Source organism: Alexandromys fortis, unplaced genomic scaffold, assembly GCF_014885135.2.
Source record: "Alexandromys fortis isolate MF-2015 unplaced genomic scaffold, M_Fortis_MF-2015_v1.1 scaffold_184, whole genome shotgun sequence".
Taxonomy (NCBI): Eukaryota; Metazoa; Chordata; class Mammalia; order Rodentia; family Cricetidae; genus Alexandromys; species Alexandromys fortis.
In genome coordinates, this window is record NW_026068125.1 from 2993467 (window position 1) to 3015272 (window position 21806).

General features: G+C 38.1%; 1 protein-coding gene across 2 annotated transcripts in view; it reads right to left on the bottom strand.

Moving 5' to 3' along the window:
* Hltf (helicase like transcription factor) overlaps positions 1 to 21806 on the bottom strand; it is a 63389-nt gene that overhangs the window by 13114 nt on the left and 28469 nt on the right. For both annotated transcript variants that reach the window (XM_050125726.1, XM_050125727.1), the window contains 5 exons: positions 19214 to 19311; positions 14259 to 14402; positions 13251 to 13389; positions 8274 to 8409; positions 6631 to 6810 (listed from right to left, as the gene is read on the bottom strand). In XM_050125726.1, coding sequence (XP_049981683.1) covers positions 6631 to 6810; positions 8274 to 8409; positions 13251 to 13389; positions 14259 to 14402; positions 19214 to 19311 — 697 coding nt within the window. The remainder of the gene's footprint in view (positions 1 to 6630; positions 6811 to 8273; positions 8410 to 13250; positions 13390 to 14258; positions 14403 to 19213; positions 19312 to 21806) is intronic.

Here is a 21806-nt window from a genome sequence, read left to right on the forward strand (position 1 = left end):
TCAAGGAAGAAATAAAGAAAGGAATTAAAGACTTCCTAGAATTCAATGAAAATGAAGGCAAACGTACCCAAACCTATGGGACACTATGGAAGCAGAGGAAAGTTCATAGCAGAGGAAAGTTCATAGCACTAAGTGTCCACATAAAGAAATTGGGGAAATCTCACACTAACAACATAACAGCACACCTGAAAGGTCTAGAACAAAAAGATGCAAACTCACCCAGGAGGAGTAGATAACAGGAACTAATCAAATTGTGGGGTGAAATCAATAAAATAGAAACAAAGAAAACATTACAAAGAAACTATTAAAAAGGAGCTAGATCTTTAAGTATAATCAACAAGATACATAAACCCTTATCCAAACTAATCAAAAGGCAGAGAGAGAACACCCCAATTAACAAAACAAATGAAAAGGGGGACATAACAACAGACACTTCAGAAATTCAGAGAATCATTATGTCATACTTCAAAAACGTGTACTAAACAAAATAGGAAAATCTAAAAGAAATGTATGATTTTTCTGGATAGTTACCACATAACAAAATTAAATAAAGGACAGATGAGAAATTTAAATGGACCTATTACCCCTAAAGAAATAGAAGCATTCATCAAATGTCTCCCAACCAAAAGAAGGCCAGGGTCCTATGGTTTCAGTGCAGAATCCTACTGGAACTTCAAGTAAGAGCTAATACATATGCAGCACGCCGCTCCTGCCAGCAGAAGAGACAACTGCAACAGGATTCTTCTCAGAACACACTTTATTGGAGCACTTACACTTGAGGTTGTAGAGAGGCAAAAGACCCCGTCCCCGTGAAGCAGAAGAATATATACGGTGCCAGACAAAGCCCTGACGTGTCATCAACCCAATGGCTCAGGCCAGAATGGAGTGATAGTACTTAAATTATGATTGGCCAGATCGGATGGCCAGATCGAAAGACTCCCCACGTTGGCTGTCAAGTTGCGCACAAGTTGTCAAGTTTGACATGGAACAGCAAATGGTGCCCAGGCTCTGTGCCCCTGACATGACAGCGCCATGGTGTGCGCTACATCTCCGCGCGCTACATACATATATTCCTCAAATTGTTCCACACGAATAGGAACAGAAGGAACATTGCCAAACTCTTTTTATGAGGCTATAGTTACCTTGAAATCCAAACCACACAAAGACCCAACTACGAAAGAGAATTACAGACTATTTTCCTCATAACCATTGATGTAAAAATACTCAATAAAATCCTGGCAAACTGATTCCAAGAACACATCAAAAAAAAAAAAAAAAAAAAGAAAGAAAGAAAGAAAAAAGAAACATCTACCATGATCAAGTTGGCTTTATCCCAGAAATGCAGGGAAAGTTCAACATGTAAAAATCTATCAATGTAATCCACCATATAAACAAACTGAAAGAAAAAAATGATCATTTTATTAGATGCCAAAAAAGCATTAGGTAAAATCCAATGCCCCTTCATGATAAAGGTCTTGGAGAGACCAGGGATAAACGGATGTATCTAAACATTATAAAAGCAATATGCAAAAAGCTAACAGCCAACATCAAATTAAATGGATAGAAACTCAAGCAATTCTACTAAACTCAGGAACAAGACAAGGCTGTTCACTCTCTCAATATCTTCTCAATGTAGTACTTGAAGTTCTAGCTGAGCAATAAGACAACAAAAGGAGATAAAGGCAATACAAAATGAAAAGGAAGAAGTCAAACTTTCACTATTTGCAGATGATATGATAATATACATAAGCGATCCCAAAATTCCATGAGAGAACTTCTACTGCTGATAAACACTTTCAGTAATGTGGCAGGTTACAAGATCCATTCAAATAAATAAATAAATAGATTGGAGCCTTCCTACATACAATAGATAAAAAGGTCAAGAACGAAACTAGAGAAACATTACCATTTACATTAGCTACAAATAACATAAAATATCTTGGGGTAACATCAACCAAAGATGTGAGAGAACTGTTTTACAAGAACTTTGTCTTTGAAGAAGGAACTGAAGAAGATATCAGAAAATGGAAAGATTTCCATGCTCTTGTATGGGTAGGATCAACATAATAAAAATGGCAATCCTACGAAAAGCTATCTATAGATTCAATGCAATCCCTATCAAAATTCCCAGCACCTCACAGACCTTGAAAGAGCAATATTCAACTTCATATACAAAAAGCAAAAAACCCAGGACAGCCAAAATATTTCTGTACAATAAAGTAACTTCTGGAGGCATGACCATTCCTGACATCAAGCTCTATTATAGAGTTACAGTAATGAAAACAGCTTGGTCATTGGCATAAAAACAGACAGGTGGACCAATGGAATCAAATGGAAGACCATGATATTAAACCAATCACAAATGAACACCTGATTTTTGACAAAGAGCCTAAAATTATACAATGGAAAAAAGAAAACATCCTCAACAAATGGTACTGGCATAACTGGCAATAGGTAGAAGAATGCAAATAGATCCATATCTATCCTTATGCACAAATCTCAAGTCCAAATGGACCAAAGACAGCAAGATATACCAGTCACACTGAATCTCATAGAAAAGAAGATGAGAAGTAGACTTGAACACATGGGCACAGGAGACCACTTCCTACATATAATACAATACCAGTAGCACAGACACTGAAAGCAACAATAAATAAATGGCACCTTCTGAAACTGAGAAACCTCTGTAAAGCAAAGGACACAGCCAATAAGACAAAATGACAGCCTACTGAATGGGAAAAGATCTTTACCAACCCCACATCAGACAGAGGACTGATCTCCAAAATATATAAAGAATTCAAGATATTAGACAGCAAAATTCCAAATAATCCAACTAAATAATAGGGTATATGTCTAAACAGAATTTGCAACAGAAGAATCTCAAATGGCTGAAAGACAATTGAGGAACTACTCAACATACTTAGCCATCAGGGAAATGCAAATCAAAACAATTCTGAGATACCATCTTACACCAGTCAGAATGACTAAGTTCAAAAACACCACTGATATCTTATGATGGAGAGTATGCAGAGAAGGGTATACTCTTCCACCACTGGTAGGAGTGCAAAATTGTACAGCCACTTTGGAAATCAATATGGTGATTCCTCAGAAAATTGGGAATCAACCTACCTCAAGACCTAGCAATACCACACTTGGGCATATAACCAAAGGATGCGCAATAATACTACAAGGACATTTTGTTCAACTATATTCCACAGCAGCATTATTTGTAATAGCCAGACCCTGAAAACCACCTAGATGCCTTCAATTGAAGAATGGAAAAAGAAAATGTGACAGTTACACAATGAAATACTACTCAATGGCTAAAAATAATGATGTCTTGAAATCTGCATGCAAATGGATGGAACTAGGAAAAAAAACATCCTAAGTAAGGTAATCCAGACCCAGAAAGATAAACATGGTATGTACTCACTCATAAGTGGATATTAGATAGATGTAAATCAAAGGATAACCAGCCTATAGTCACAACCCCAGAGAAACTAGGTAACAAGGAGAAACCTAAAAGAAACATACATGGATCCTCCTGGGAAGGGGAAATAGGTAAAAATCTCCTGAGAAAACTGGGAGTGTGGGGGTGGGGGAAAAGGGAGCGTGGAAGGGCAGCAGGAGAAGAAAAGGGTAGGGGGAGGAGAACATGAGGGAAAGGGATGCTCAAGATGAGGAAAGAACAGAGAGATAGAGGAAGGAAAGAGATATCTTGAGTGACTCATTATGGGGTTAACAAAAATCTTGGCACTAGAGAAATTCCTAGGAACCTACAAGGATGACCCCAGCTAAGACCCTAAGCAATAGTGGAGAGGTTGCCTGAACTGGCTTTCCCCTATAATCAAATTGATAACTATTTTAATTGTCATCATAGAACCTTCATCCAGCAACTGACAGAAGTAGATGCAGACATCTGAGGCTGTGCTCCCACAGTCTAGTCAGAGAGGGAGGAGCAATAATAGGAGCAAAGGGGTCAAGAGCGTGATGGGACTACCCAGTGAAACCATTTACGCGAGCCAATGGGGACTCACTGACTCTGGACGCACAGAGGAGCAAACAACATAGGACCAAACTGGGCCCTCTGACTGTGGGTAACAGTGGCATGGTGGGGTCAGTCTGTGAGGCCACTGGCAGGGCACCAGGATTTATGTCTAGTGTGTGAACTAGCTTTTTGTAGCTCATTCTTTTTGAAGGGTTATCTTGCTCAGCCTAAATATAGTGGGGAGGGCCTTGGTCCTGTCTCAAAGTGATATGCCAGACTTTGTTCACTCCCCATGGGAAGCTTTACCCTATCTGAGCGGTGGGAGAAGGGTGGGGAGAAGGTGAAAGGAACAGGAAGGAGGAGGGGAGGGAGGAGAAACTGGGATTAGTATGTCAAGTGAGGAAAGACTTTTTAAAAAAAAAAAAAAAAAAAAAAACACAATAAAAAATCTAGAAATAGCAAGGAGGATTATCTTGGAGCTTTGGAGGGAGTAAAAGGAAGGCAAAATGATCAAATTACATTATAATGAAACAAATAAAAAAAGTAGTTTTATTAAAGCTACATCTTGGAAAAAAAATGAATTCAGTCCAACTTCAAAAGTCTCCACAGTCTTAGCAGTTCTAACACTGTGAAAGTTTAAGTACACAGTCTCTTCTCAATCCTAAGCAATAATTTAACCATGAGCCTCTACAACATGAAAAAAAAGTTACATACTTCAAGCATATAATGGCACAGACTAAAGAGGTCCATTACTAAGGGAGGGATGTAGCATAGAAAGGAAAAACTAGACCAAAGACCAAAACCCAGCAGGGCAAACACCAAATCCCACATCTCCCTGCCAAGTACCTAAGGTTCATCTGGGCTTATAGGGGTATGTGTATGGGAGATTATATCGATTAGGTTAAACTGTGTGGAAGATAAACTCAGTGTGGGTAAACACTAATCCACAGGCTGAGATCCTGAATTGGATTTAAGAAAGAAAAGAAAATGGAATGCAAACATTGGTTATGCATGCAGACGCAACAATGTGACAAGTTGCCCAGAGTTGTTGCTGCTGTGACTTCCAACTGTGAGCCAAAGTAATCCTTTCCCTTAAATTGCTTTTCTTTCTAGATTTTACTGCTGCAAAAGAAAAGAATAGCACACCAAGTGACTTACTCCTTTCTGAAATTTCATGAGCTGAGCCTCCACTCCACTGGTCACATTTCTTTCAGCATTCTTATTCAAATTCCCACCAGAATGGCTCACTCATTACACTCTGCTTAGAACAATTCTAGCTTTTCTAGCCCAAAGTTTCAAATTCCTTAACATTCCTTTCACAAATTCAAAGGTTTACAAACCACTTGGCCAGATTTATCAAAGCAACGATCTGACTTATAGGCACCAATTTTCAGTATTAATTTCTCTTCCTAATGCCAATCCCAAATCTTTGAGAAGAAACTAAAAAAATGTAACCAGTGCACTGTGAGGCTAGGGTATCTACAGAGTAAGATGGTAAAAATTTGAAGTAAACAATCTGATTTTGCAACCATCTTTGAAAAAGTAAGGTTTTCTTAGTGTAGGTTGGTATTCTGTGTAGTATTATAAACATGGGTGATATGTTAGCGTGACTTACAACAAAGTGTAGAAATCTAAGAATAGGGAATGATGACAAAAAGAATTAGGAATCAGAAGGTGAATAATTCCAGTTCAAGAAACATCATTATTTGGTGTCAATTGCCCACAGAGATCAGAATTAGACAAAGACAAAAGAGGACTGTAAACTGGGGACTCTTCATAACAGAGGCACTTTAATGAGGTAGGCACAAAGCAGATTTAATAAGAAACCTAAAGAAAAAAAATTAAGGAGATTTCCAAGTTCCAAATCTTAGCAGTGCTAAGTGAAACTTCTTCTCAAACTAGTTCAAGCAAAAGTTGCTAACATACAGAAATAAAATTGATTAAAATGAGTTTATATTTTTGATAAAATAAAGCAATTTAAAATATTAAGTTTTATAGGGGGTGAGGGAGGCAGAGGGAACGATTCAGGAAGTACTAAAGTTGTTTTTATAGGCCAGTAAGGGAAGACTACACTGAAAAGTTGATAGAGATAGGTAGAGAGATGATAGATAGATTAGATAGATAGATAGATAGATAGATAGATAGATAGATAGATAGATCATAGATAAAGAGAGAGAAAAACAAAAAACCCAAAAACAAAAAAGCAAAACAAAATAAAACAAACAAACAAACAAAACCTCCCAAAGTAAGTTGTGGTTCAGGAGTTTATCAAAGAGAAAACAAGTATGGAACTGAGCTGGAAGCATGCTGCCCTGTGTCTACTCCCATGGAACTCAGAAATGGAAGTGAGCAAGCTCTTCATCACTGACAGAAATCAATATAAGCTTTAGTTTTTTTGCAAGCTCAAGAAATTAATTACATGATGAATTATACTATTGTTTCATTCATTTCAACTACTTTTTAAAAGAAAAATTTAAAGCATAAGTCACAGGAGGAAAATAATTTTCAATACATTTCAGATTTTATAGCTAAAATGTCTAAAAAACTGTAATTCAGCTAATAAGAAGAAAGAAAGAAAGAAAGAAAGAAAGAAAGAAAGAAAGAAAGAAAAAAAAATTTAACATGGCAATCTGTTTCCATACCTTCCAATGATAGCTTTGCCTTCATTTTTAACAGACTGATAAATCTTTCTCTCTTCTTCTGAAAGTGAAACATGCTGAATAAATACTTTCCTTTCTGGTAATTCCAAAACAGGTTTCCCCTTAATTTTGCTTATCTTTGTTCTTCGAAGTGTAATACTTTTAATTAAGGACTGTAAACGTCTAGTCAAAGTAAAAGGAAAAAAAAGTAATTATATAACTATCTCTAAATCAGTTGAGCAAAAAAGAACAGAAAACAAGAATTTATTGATTTATAATTTTAATAAATTAAACGTTTTTAATCCTATATTTAGGCTTTTATTCAGAAGAATATTTTACAAATAAAAAATTATTACAAAAAAGTACTGAAATTGTACCAACACAATACTAATAATCCTATATTATGTACTTACTTTCCAAAACTTTTCTGGCTTTGTTGTCATCATTGACACTCTTATTCCTCAACTACTTTCTTATCAATTATACCACTTAATGTACAATATGTGCATTCTTACTAAGCAGTTGCTATGAAGTCTATGGCACTTTATTAAATAGAGTGCAGATAGGAGTAAGTAAGATCCTATCTTCTGTTATCCAAAGTAATCCTGTTCTCATGAGTTTAAAAAATCCCATCTAATGTAATATAAAAAGTACAGGTATAAAATGAAATCCAAATGAAGTTTTCATAAGTTAATGAATAACTGAAAAATAAAAGTATGCAAACTCAGAAGAGGGGAAAATGTCTTTCTTGGCTCTGTAATCTTGCTATTTTTTCCTCAGTGTCAAAATTTAAAAAAAAGAGACCAGTTAGAATATTTCTCATAATAGTAAAATACACAATTTTTAACTGAGACTAAGTAGAGCATAAATAGTTCTCAGGAATTATGTGACCAGTTTTGACACCTAAGATAACAGTTTCAATTTTGAATCATTTTCACTTTAACTTATAATCAGAAACATTTTGATGGTATCTGCCCAAAACAGAAATAAATATTCAATACATATGCATCATATATCTTTACTTAGAGAATGTACTCTGGTATTTTTCATAATTCTCTATTACATCTCTATTTCTCTTTCCATGCTGACTACCACCCTTTATGACCCACCATTGAGTACCAGATCCTATTGAGAAGATCACTGCTCTAGGAACAGGGTAGCCAAGTATGTGGGAAAATACCCATCAGTGTTTTCGTTCCTTTCTCTGCCTCTATCTGTACCCACTCAAATCAACCATATGCAATGTTCATTAAATCTTGAGATCACTGTATGCTATATACTATATACCAAACAAAATACCTCTAAAAAAGTATTGTAAGTTATCAAAATATAATGCATAGTGAACCATCAAAGGATATAACTTTTTCTATCACTGTTAAATGTTTTTGTGATGGCTTTGGGGTAACAGTCACAAATAATGACAATATAAAGGTCTGCCTTTCCTTTCAGTTTTGCTAAGAGGGAAAAAGTGCACAGAACAGAAATCTTGTGTCTCCAGACACAAGTTACTAGGTTTTAAGAGGCAGTGACACTGATACTTATGTGTTTTGGAGACTAAAGTTAAAAGTGAAATGAAAATGGTAATAGAAGTGGCAACTGTTTACAATAACTGTAGCTACTATATCTGCTGTCACAAACTTACTTACCTAAGTCCTCCCTCATCTCCTGTTGTAACAGGACGTTGTATTGTTCTATGCCACCACTCTCTATCAGTAAATGGTTTAAGTTTTAAAAAGGACAACAGAGACCACAAGTCCTTTAAAGAATTTTGGATAGGAGTACCTAAAAAAAAAAAAAAAAAAAAGAAAGAAAGAAAGAAAACAGGAAACCATTATATTGATTTTGTGGTGCTAGGGATCACACATGCTAAGTAAGAACTCTACTAATGAGTTATAGCTCTTTAGGCAGAATATTCCCCTGGCCCAATGTGACAAAAGGTAGTTGAAATTGATCACCGTACTAGGCACACACTAACTCAAGTCATCGCATGGGTAATGTCGGACCATTGAGCCATGTCCTCAGTCTTGATTTCTTTTTCACATAATTTGGTGTTGGTGTATGTTGGTCCCTGCAAGCACCATGGCCAGCAGGAAAACAACCAGGGTGAGGTAAGAATGAAACTTGGGTCAGGAAGACTTAGCCAGTGTTGGGTCAAACTTCTGGAGTCTGATACCAGGTGGTTTATTTTAGACAAATTTAAATGCAGTATAATTTTGGAAAAGTTTCCTGATAACAACCATCCCACCCACACATGCACAATGAAATTTAAAGAGTGAGTATATTGAAACTCTTTTACAAAATACATGTGACCATGAAGATGGGTTCTATAGCTTTAAGGACCTAGGATCTGGTGTGGTCTCTGAAAGAGATGGAGGTCAGCAGGCTATAAACCACATATGACATCTCTAGTAAGGATGGTTCTTATTGGCTGAGAAACAAAGCTAAAGAGAAAGGGCTAGAGAGGGAGAGTCTAGAATAAACATTCTGAGGGATTTAGGTGAGCTTTGGCTCTACAGAAAAGATCACCAGGTTATTTACAGCATCCACTCCCAACCATTTTGGTAGAAAACAGGTATTTATTTCTTCCATTGAAGAGACCACTCTGCTGATTAACAGCCCTAGTTTCTCCAATGCTTATGTATGAGCATTCACGCACCCTTCATCTCCTCATTTCTAAGTTTTTAAAGAAAAAAATCATGGTCAAAGTGGACGCCATGGTAGAATGCATTGCCTCCATGCTAAGATAATTAATTGTAAGAATAGCTAAGAGAGGAATAAGAAAAGGGGATTATCCATGATACAAAGGTTTGTTACTTGATAGATTTTTGTCTGTCTCTTTACGTAAATCATTAATTTGACCATCAAAATAGTACTGGAAAAAATCAGACACAGTAAAGCAACGCATTTCAGAAAATTGTTGACAATTAAGATTATACTCGAGCAACAGCAAATAATCTTTAGTAGCACTATTTTGTAAAACTATGGTCATCACTGGTATATAAAAACAGTAGCAAAGTTCAGATGTCAATTTTTTATCTGATCTTTTAACTCACTCAAATGCCCAGGAACCATATAAAGGTAGACATAGAAGCACGCATTTGTGAACTCAGGGATCCAACAACAAGGTGAGAGGCAGAGACAGGAGAATTCCTGGATGCTCACAGACCAGCTAACCTGGCATATGCTGTAAACTCTATCTTAAGCAAAGAGACAGGTGAAGACTAACAACCAAGGTTGTCACCTAATCTACAATGTCCTCTACTCTAAACACACACACACACACACACACACACACACACGTACTTTAAAAAAAAAAAAAAACATGAAATTGACCTCTTAGAGACTGAAAGAAAATACTGGTTACCAGAGACTGAAAAGAAAAAGGGAGGAGAAAGAAGGGAAAGATTCCTCAATGGTTATTAAGGTACAGCATGGCAGAAAAAATAAGTTCTGCTGTTACACTGCACAGTTGCTGGGAGCCGATTTGAGTGGCTGCCATTACAAGATGGCATTTGCCCCCCCCCTCACTTGATACCATAATAAAGGTTGCAGTTCTTCCACCAGAAAACAGGGTGAGTTGTTGTGATCTAGCTGCCCACACTTACCCTGACCGGCAGGGGAACTTCCTTGTGGTCTGTAATTGACAAGGATGTTCCCCTGCTTTCTTTCCCGCGGTGGGTCTCCAGAAAAGCAGTTAAAGTATCAAAGTATCAAAGGTTGCTAGGCAGACTCCCTATATAAGCAGCTGCAGCTCAGAGCTCGGGGCCCCTTGCTCCCTGCTCTCCCTTTAACCAAGAGGCTCCAATAAAGCGTGATTTGGGAAGAATCCTCGTCTGGTGGCTGTTCTTTCCTGCTGGTCAGGGAGTTCTCCCCAACTGGTGCCGAAACCCGGGACACTGGGACAAGCTTTGGTACCAAGTGAGGGGCCAAAGAGGATTCAGAACCCGACACGTGGAGCGGCGACATAGTGAGAAGAGCTCCAGTGTCGCAGGACAGATGGTGGCCCGTCAGGGGGTGCACCAGACAGTCCCCAGGAAAGGCTGGGGATCCATGACAAAAGTGGGTTTCCGCTCTCGCCAGTAGAAGAAGGGAGAGTGGGGGTAATAGGGCCGCAACTAAAGCAGACGGTTTAAAGAAAGTCAGAGCCATGATCAAAGTGGACGGTTTAAAAATGAAAATAAAAAAAGGAAGAATAGGATTTTAGAATGGGAGCTTCAACATCACACCTGATTTTTCTGGCTCTCAATGAGCTGTTACGGAGCGCTTTGGAAAGGTTTTTAGCTGAGAATGACACAATTGCTTCTTGGTTTGCGTCTCTGGCAATCTTAATGTGTCATCCTGGGATAGGCTTGGTAGAGAGCTGAATCTTGCCACTAAACAAGGTACGTTAAGAAAAGGAGGTATATTCATTTGGTTCGAATTACCGAGGCCTCCAGAGTTTGCAATGGAATGTGAGCAGCTGTGGCTCCAAAGCCAAGGAGCTCTAAGCAGCTCCACGGCCAAGCAGCACTGAGGATCTGCAAAGCTGCAAACACCAGGACTTGCCTCAGGACATAGAAATTTATGGAGATGGATAAAGCTTGAAAAGACTAGAGTAAAGCATTATTTTTGTTTTCAGCCTTACCAAAAAAAAAAAAAAAAAAAGGTGGCTGTTTTAAAATGCCGGCTTTCTGAGCCTTCCTGCCAGGGAAAACTCTGACTCTTTCAAGCAGACAGTCCAGACTCTGGAGCTATGGATACATTGTTGCAGCTTGCTTCCTGGCAAGAAAACACCATAGGAGCTTTTGACTGTTGTTTATAGACACAGCATTACAGCTACTTGCTGGCAAAGAGCTTAAAACACCGTAGAGTTGGGGCAAAAAACTTCTCCATATTCCTTAGCAAATTATTTGAATGCTGAGGAAGGAGCAACAGCTGCTAAAAGATAATTGCTTATGGTTTGATAATTGTAAGATTGATTCCTGGACAATTGCATTTGCTCAATTCAAAGACAAAAGCAATAATCTTTCCCCAGATGACCATTGCTACAATTCACATAATTGTATTTTGCTAATGTTATAGCAAAAATTCCCTTAAATGATTTTATGCTAAAATTTTACAAATGGCTCTTCCAATGGAAGAACTGCATATATGGCATAAATAAATAAAAATTGTGGAGCACAACAAGGCTCCTTGAAAGCAACTCATGAAAGTTGCAGGAAGATCCTGATGCAAACGGATCTGACGTGATAACACCAAGCTGACCTCTGCTAGGGCAAGGTAGAAAAACCCTTGCAATGCATTATGAAAAAACCCGACCTATGTATATTTGGGGTCGAGGATATGTTTATGCTTTTTTCACAGAAAAAAGCTGGACCTGATGATGTCGAGGCTGCGGACATCCCATAGAGGAGTTCCAGAGGCGATTAGAGAGAGGTCCTTGGTCTGGACTTCCCTGCCCTCAAGGAGAGAAGTGCCTCATTGGGTCCCGAGCCGCCTGACTAGAACTGTTGAAATCCATCATGAAAATGACTCCGTCACTCTTCAGGATGCTGATACTGCTGATCCTGTGAAAGATGATCCCAAGCCGAGCGGAGCAGAGATGGGGGATTCTGTCAGCCTACCCTAAACCCATTCCTGAAATTGGTCTGAGGACTTTGATACCACCCTGGAGGACCTCAGATGCGCATCAACTCAACACGCGTAGATCTCAGCCTGGCGGAGGGACTGCAGTCCTGGATCTCCTCTGCCTTCTCCCTGTTTAAGGATTGGATGGGGATGGGGATGTTTTTTGCATGCTGCATAGGAGGGTGCGTGCTGTGCCTATGGTTAATTTGTCGCCCCGAGCTCAGACATCTCGAGATAAGGTTGCGGTTCTACGAGCGTTAGCCACTTTGGAGAATGGCGATTCACCCCAAGTATGGTTATCTGTCCTAAAAGGCCAGTAGGTTTGTTACTTGCATAGCCTTTGCACTCTCAGGGAGAAATTCTCCATTGCACTGAGGAAGGTATGCATTTTACTCTGAGTAGCCTTTGCCGCTATTAACAATATAACAATATTAACAATATTAACAATATTAACAATAGAAAAACAAATAATGCACTATACATATTCTAAAAGCTAGAAGAAATTATTTTGAATGCTTTTACTATAAAAATGAGGAAACATATAGTTACCCTAATTTGAATATGATACAATGATCTATCATTATCACATAAGGTTATGAATATATTTAGGCATCAATTTAAAAACTAATACAAAAAATGAGAGCTGCGAGGTAGCTTAGCAGATAAAGTGCTTGGACACAACTATGATGGAACTGGAATTGGACCCACAGAATCCACTTAAATTCTGTTGTGTATAGCAGCCTGCCTGTAATGCCCGTGCTTGGGATGAATATAGAATTCCCAAAGTTGGCTGGATAGCTAGCCTAGTAGTATTGTGAACTCTGGATTCAACTAAGAGACCATGCCTCAATGAGTAGGTAAGGAATGATCCAAAAGGTACCTGATACAGCCATCAAGCTTCCACAGGAAGGCACACCAGTTGGATGTGCACTTGCACACATATATATGCCCACACACATATGAATATATAGACACATAAAATTTATATAAAAGAAAAAAAGGAATGCTGTAATTACCTGTCAGTACCCATCTTCTTTCTGCCTCTAAGTCAAGTACAGCTTTTGTTTGTTGAGCATTTGGATTTCGTATGGCATGTCCTTCATCCAGAATTACTCTTAGCCATTTTATGCTATGTAATGGACTATCATCTTTAGTCTGAAATTGAGGTTTCATATTACATAGAGGTTTCAAAAAGCACAGGAAAATAAAATAATACTTAAATGTTTGTTAAATAATAGTAGTTCTGATCTCTCCTATCAATTCTTACTATGTACCTGGTACTAAGTACTCCAAAGACAATTAGTGAAGCCCACAAGTCTAGAATATTACATTCATTTTACAGCTAAGAGCACCAAAGAACAAGATACTAAATATGTTTCTCAAAGTACCACTAAGAAGCAGCTAGCTCCCACTCCAAGCTTAGAAATCTACTGAGTCATGTATAATACAGAGAACAATTTTGCACCAGATTCAGTGATAGAAAAAACATCCCTTGTAAGCAATTTTTCAATGTCACAACCTTACTTTCTTTTATACAAATGGCAATGTTCTTTCTAGAAGATTAAGATTTTAACTATATAGTATGTCCAAAATAACTGGAATTGTTAAGGAAAATAAAAGGCTCATGAAAAGAGTTGAGAACTTAATTAATGACTACTATAAACAAAAGATTTATTTTCAAACTGATAATACTCATCATTAAAAAAACAAAAAATGTTCTTTTTGCATATAAATTGTGATAAAACACTAGATATAACCCAAATTTAAATTTTTAATCTAAAATGTTCTAAATGACATACATTTCCAAATTAGTATCTCAAGTAAGTGTAAAGCTAGTGGTTAGAAGCATTTGCTGCTCCTGCAGAAGGCCCCAGTTCTGTTCCTAACATCCACATCAGGTAACTCAGAAATATCTGTAATGCCCGCTAAAGGGGTCTCCAAAGTCACCAACATTCACTATCACACAGACACACACAATTTTTAAAACATAATATTTTTAAAGCTTTATTTATTTGCATACTTACTCCATAATCATGAGTTAAAATATTGTAAGTAGTCAAAACAATATCCTGTTTTGAAAGCAAGTTGTGATCTCTAATACGGTCAGGACCATAATAAACATAAAAATTCAAGTGCACTTCTGATTTTATATGTTGTCCAAATTGGTCCTAAAAGAAAATTACAGATATTTTAGTAGGAAGCAGATGAGTATCAAGTTTAGCATGGTCTTTTATCCTGTCACTTATTATTTTTAATAAATGCTGATTGGCCAGTAGCCAGCCAGGTAGTATAGGTGGGGCAACCAGGCAGGAAGTAGAGGTGGGGCATGATACAGACACAGAGCAAGCAAGATGTGACTGCCTCACTGAAAAAGTTATCAAGCCCCATGGTTAACATAGACAAGAATAATGGGCTAATATAATTTATAATAGTTAATAAGAAGCATGAGCTACTCGGCCAATCAATTTATAACTAATGCAGACCTCTGTGTGATTTCTTTGGGACTTAACAACTGCGGGAACCAGGCAGGACAGAAACCTCAGACAACAAGCATGTATATCAAAGAGCTGTGCCAGCAGGAATATCATAAATCAGTCTTTCTACAATATAAAATTAAAGTATAATGATAACTACATATAAGTATCATATTGTGTCAAATCGTAAAACTGATAAACATATAAAACATGTTACACAAATTAACCTTTCCTACCAATGTTTATATAGCCATTTCATTACTATGTAGCCCAGGCTAGTCTCAGACTCATCATCTTCCTGCCTCTGTCTCTCAAACACTTAGATGAAAGGTATATCTAGCATGTCTTTAATCTTAAATTAAAAGTCCAACAACTTTCTTTGTAAACAACAGACTTAGATGATTTTGAGCAAGAAAAGAAAGGAAGCAAGGAAGCAGGCAGGGAGGGAGGGAAGGAAAGGACAAGACAGAACTAGCAAGAAGATGCTATGGAGATAAAGCTAGCAAATTCTTAAAGGTGAGAATTGAAGCTCTAAGACCAGAATAGCAAAAGCTTGAATATAATGAAAAGGACATGTATGAGAGAAAGAAGTTAACAGGAAGGAAGCTTGGGCCATGAGGAAGAGAGAAGATAGTGTTGTCCTTATACTTCAGATGACTGCCTTGGAAGAACTGAGTGATAAAAGTATAGAAAAATTTACTCAAAGAGAAAAGACGTGAGAAAGAAAATTATTTGTGATATTTGGTCACTATAGACCAGTGGTTCTTAGCCTTACTAATGCTGTGGCCCTTTAACACAGTCCCTCGTGCTATGATGACCCCCAATCATAAAATTACTTTTGTTGCTACTTCATAACTGTAATTTTGGTGCTGTTATAAATCATAGTATAAATATTTTTGGAGACAGGTTTGCCAAAGGAGTCTCAATCCACAGGTTGAAAACCACTACTATAGACGATGTATAGTATAGCACAGAACATAAACAGTGGCGTACAGGTGCAAGTAAGAGATGTGTACATGCATTTTAAAGTTACAGTTAGATAACACATGTACCTAGGAAGATGTCTTTAAGTATCTTTAAAGAGAACGTGTACAATAAGAAAAACAAAGTGCTCGGGGACTGAGCCTGCCAACAATAAAGAACCACACTACGCTTTTTCTAAGTTAAGGTTTTTCTAAGTCCAGTGGAGAAGGAGCAAAGCAAAGATGACTGCACTCTGGTAATTCTTGGGTCTTCCTGAGTAAGTAAGAATCTCATTAAGTTTTTTTATAATTATTTTTTTCCTTTTAGGATCCCTATGTAAATCAGCTTTGCCTCAGAAGTCTAGAGCTCCTAAGAACAACTAACTGTCTATGAGTCAGAAACCAAGCAGTGGCAGTCAGAAAGTCAGAAGAACAAAGAGGATGAGACCCAGAAGACAAAGAATAGCAGAGCTCAGGAAGGAAATGGGGTGAAGTGCTCACCTGAAATTCACAATACTTTCTATACACAGTGATCCAGGTGACATTTTAAAAAGTGCAAAGTACTCTCCAGCATGAGGGGGGAAATTGGAGCTCAAGAACAATGGGGGGTCAAAGATTTCCCAAAGGGAGTTTCCATAGCAAATGAGACTCAACAACAGATTAAATAAACTAAAGAAATACACATAAAATAGAAAAGTCAAAATATGCAAACTTAGGGAGAATCTAAAATAAAGATAAAAACACAGAGAATATTTTTTTGTAACCTGGTAGAGAAGAGATTCAATTTGAGAATGAATTTTTAATTAAAAAATCTGAAACAAATGGGTGGCAATGAAATGGAACAATATATATTTGTGAAAAGAATAAAACTCAGAATGAAAGAAAGCTCTCAATTTGGGGGTTATGACCCCTTTGGGAATTGAATGTCCCTTTCTCAGTGGTCACTTAAGACCATTGGAAAATATATTATGATTCATAACAATATCAAAATTACAGTTATGAAGTATCAGCAAAAATAATTTTGTGATTGAAGGTCACCACAACATGAGGAACTAGATTAAAGAGTCACAGCTTTAGGAAAGTTGACAAACACTGTTCTATATGATTATTATATTATGTAATAATAAATGTCCATTATTGCTTTAAATTTTTGAATGGTTTTATCTGCCAGGTTTTTTAAATATGAAATATGATTACCAATTTTATATTTATCTAGTAATCTATTATCATCTTGTTTTGCATGTGGTACTGGCCATGCTGGACAAGCAGTCTACCACAGATCTATGCCCCTTAGCTGACCATTTTAAAAATACAACTGCAGATACCAAGCCTTTAGGAACTATGAGTCTCTATCAGTATTTCTAAGTTTCACCTTGAACCTGCCATTTAAGCATGCACTTATAGCTCTTGCCAAGGCAAACCACACATCTAAAAAAAGACCATAGCTTTACTGGAACAATAATAGAGAGGGGGGAAAATACCACAACCCATATGCCTCAAGAGAAAAATGATACATAAGTTGTTTGTTTCCCAGCTGCTCAGACTCCCAAAATAATCACACAGGAACTGTATTAATTAAATCACTGCTTGATCAATTACTTAAGTGTATTCCTAGCTAGCTCTTACATCTAGAATTAACCCATCTCCATTACTTTATATTTTACCATGAGGCTCATGGCCTGCTGGTAAAGTTTCAGCATATCTGTCTCTAGAGGTGGCTCCATAGCTTCTCCAACTCCACCTTCTTTCTCCTAGCATGCAGTTTGGCTATCCCCACCTACCTCTACTCTACCCTACCAGGCCAAGCTAGTTTTTTTTTTTATTAACCAATGGTATTCACAACATGCAGAGGGGAATCCCACATCAGAAAGTCAAGAGAAGGAATAATTTATTTTAAAATAAATAAACTAAAACAAAAAAAAATGATGTCATGCTGTAGAGGGGAACAGAACATAATGTGAAGAAGAAATGCATTAAGTCAATGCCTAAGAAGTAATCAAGAAAAAATATGTATTAAGAAGAAAAGAGAAATATAATATCAAAAAGAAGAGAGTAGGTATGATGAGTCACCTGGGATATCCCAATGCAATTCTGACAACTGGAAGCAAAAGCCAATGCAGTAAGAGCATAAAGAAGACATCAACCTCCAAGAGCTTATCTATAACAGGGAAGGAATGCAATAATCTCGAGGTGAGACACAATCAAAAGGAAGTATATAAGATGAAGACCTGAATATTTTTCATGAAAACCTAGAGTGAATAACCAAGAGATGGTGGAAAAGAACAGAGAAACAAAGTGGGGAATGTTGAAATAGGAGCGGCGGCGGGGCTGCATCCCCAACACCCCAGCCGCTTGGCTAGCTTATGCCCGAAATAACAACACACAAACTGTATTCATTTAAAGAACTGCTTGGCCCATGAACTCTAGCCCTTACAGGCCAATTCTTGCACCTGGACTAGCCCATTTCTAATGGTGTGTGTACGCTCCCCAAGGTGCGCTTACCGGGAAGATTCTAGCCTAAGTCCATCGTGGGTTGCAGCTGCCTGGGAGAGCTGAGCATGGCGTCTCTCCGGAAGCAGAGCAGAGTCTGACCTCACTTCCTCTTCCGCCCAGAATTCTATTCTGTTTACTCCTCCCATCTATGTTCCAGCCATGAGGCCAAGCAGCTGGTTTATTATAACTTAACCAATGAAATCAACAGATTGATATATGACACTCCCACATCAGGGGAAAATGGAATAAGGCAAATTAAAGCAACTGTCTTATGAAGAGCAGGACTTCCTCTTCCTGAGATAGGACAGAACAGGAGACAGATACCTTGAAGAAAGCAAGAATGAAAGCTCACACTCAGTGATATTTACGTTCACATGCTTCCAAAATAATCCTATTTCATTATAAAAGGAAGCAAGGACATAAAAACAGAATGCTTCTTACAAGTAACATACAGAGATCCTATTCCAATGAAATGTTTTTAAAAAGGAAAACAATCTGCAGGGAGAAAAAACATGCCTTTCTGGGTTTTTTTAGCCTTAAAACAAGAAACTCTGGGGTCAAAATGTTTTCCACATTGAGCTCTCTGGTGTACTTGACTGGATGGTCTTAGTCAGTCAAGTTATTTAACCTCTCAATTTGGTCACCTGGAAACTGAAAATGGTGAGTATTAAGTGAGAAAAATCTATGAAAAGAAATTCAGACCAAACCAAGCAGACAGGAACACATGTGATGCTATGCATTGTTTTATATTACAGGTTACTATTAGTGTAATTCTCACAATTCCCAAATTCAACTTTTAAATATGATAAGAGTATTAAATTATAAACATGTCCCTCTTGGAACAAGAATGAAAGGAACAGAAGTGCAAATCAAAGTCTACATTAGCAATTAGTAAGTTAATCATACAAGCCTTCAAAGACAAAGCACTCAGTTCAGCAAACAATTCACTGAACAGATAGAAAGTGAAATGAAGGTCATATGTATTCCTAACAATCCTTTCTTACGGACAAATATGATATCCCACTTTAAGCAGACAGGCATGAGACTCACAATCCAATTGCTCAGCACAGAAAGTGGACAGATGATCAGTGTTGCTCTTGACCTCTCTCCAGTGTCACATTTCTTTAACCCCTCCATTACAGATGCTCCTAAAAAAACAAGGAGTTGGTACACTTTACCTGTTTTCTTAAATACTGAGGTATTCATCTAAATACGGTCCTAACAATCATCATCTATGAAGACAGAAATCCAGAAGAACTGAAAAAGAGAAAATAGGCCCGGGGGGGGGACAGATCTCTATGATTTGGGGGCAGTCTGGTTTACAGAGGGAGTTCCAGGGCATCCAAAGCTACACAGAGAAACCCTGTCACAATAGATAGATGATAGATAGATAGATAGATAGATAGATAGATAGATAGATAGATAGCCAGCCAGCCAATAATTAAGTAGTAATTATTTATCAGAAAAAAATCAGAGGACTGTAACAGGACAATTGGAGCAGTTGTCCCTCTTTAGTTAAACTTTCCCAGAAATACCTTCATAGACACAACCAGGGGTATTTCTATGGGGATTCTAACCCCAAGCAAACTGACAAAGATTAACTATCACAATTCCATCTCCTGTCAACTTGACATACAAGCAAATCACTTTAAGTCATAACATTGCACTCTGGCCCCTGAACCCTCATGCTCATCTCAAAATCCATTTAATTTCATTTCTAAAATCTCTCACAGACTTTTTGATATCCCCAGGACTGTTCAATAGTTCAAAGGTTCTTATGAAACGCAGGCAAATTTCTTAACTGTGAGCCCCTATAGCTTTTCTCTCAAACATCCTAAGGTTGTAGTATCTCCAACATCTTGGACTTCCACTCTACCCAAGGCCATACAGGCCTCCCACACCTCCCTCCCTGATGTCTGGCCCTTCCACACACTTTCCAGCCTCAGCAGCTTCTGAAACCTTGCCATGCCTCCACGAACCTTTCCTTATGCATCATATGGACAATACTTCCAAGTTACCTAGTCAGCTCAAAATGTAGCTTGATCCCTTGGATCAAAGCTGCAACCACTTCTGTGTACTTTTAAGGCTGACCCTGAGCAAACACTACTCTGGGTGGCAGCTGTGGAGCAGAGAACGCCTTCAGTGGCATTGTGTCTTGGCGCTCTCCTTTTAAATTCACCTGCCCTGTTACAAACTGAAGCCTTCAATGGGTAAGGTCTTGCCCTCTGTGTACTTCTCATATCCCAGTACAGCTTCAAAGTTCTTCTTCAATGCTGTTCATCTCTGTAACAATTATAGTCCCTCTCTCCATATCTCTGCTGTCCTCAACTATAAATTCTTACTCCTTCCTTGCCAAGCTGCACATTTTTCTTACCTTTTTGCCCCTCTTGCAGTTTTCTCTGTCAACCTGTGTAAGAGCAGTGAGCAGTAACCACTGCACAGCCTTAATGTTATCCTTTCTTAAAATTACTGTGCCAAATAATCAGTCAATCAGTGCTTTTGAATTCAGCCACATCCAAACGGTTAAGTCACAGATGGAATGAAGTCAGGTTCTTTGCCAGAATAAAACACAAAAAGCCGCTAGCCCAGTTCACAAGAGAGTCCTTTGAAAGCTGATGGGCCAATTCCCTACTATTCTCACGTCTCTCAAATTCTGATCTTCCAAATTCCCACCAAAATGGCCCATTAGTCTCTTGTCTAAAGAATGTCTATAGCCTGTAGCTTCAAAACCTTCCACATTGATTCTATAAACCAGTGCGAAATGCTTACAAACCAGTCAGGGTTAGCACAGCAACAACACCATTCCTCAGTACCAATTTTTTCTTAGTTTTTGTGACAAAATACCTGACAAAAGCAAATAAAGAAATTATTTGGTCTTAAAACTGAGAATATATTGCCCATTATAGAGGCAGCAACATCCAAAGTCAGGGCATACAGAAAAATAAATGTGCAGCTCCCTTTCTCCTTACTAAGTCCAGAACCTGCCCATGGAGTGGAACTACCTACATTCAGGATGCATTTTTCTCTCCCTAATTAATTTTTTCTAGATTTAAGTTTCATTATATGTGTGCATATGATGTGTGTAAGTGTGTGCGTGTGTGCCTGAAGAGGTCAGAAAGAAGTAGCTATAACCCGTGGAGTTGGGGTTAAAAGCATTTGTGTTGGGAACTGAATTTGGGCCCTCTAAAATAGTAGTATGTATTCTTAACCCCTAAGCCATAACAGGTTCAAAACATACCTTTTTTATTAATTTATTTTACATCCAGACCATACCGCCCCTCCCTCTCCTCCCACTCCCTCCCCACACTTACTTTCTGTCACGTCCCCCCACCTTGATCTACCCCTCCTCCATATTCTCTCAGAAAGGAGGAGGCCTCCCCTGAGCATCAGCAGAACATTGCATATCAAGCTGCCCTAAGAACAAGCACCTGCTCCTGTATTCAGGCTGGGCAAGGCAATTCAGCATGAAGAATAGGTTCCCAAGAACCAGCCAAAAGCACCAACAGCCCTGCTCCCATTGCCAGGCGTCCAACAGACAAATAAACCAAGCTAAAAACTGTCAAATATATGCAGAGGGCCTGTGTTGGTCCCATGCAGGCCCCTAGTTATTAGTTCAGATTCTGTGAATTCTCATCAGCCAGAC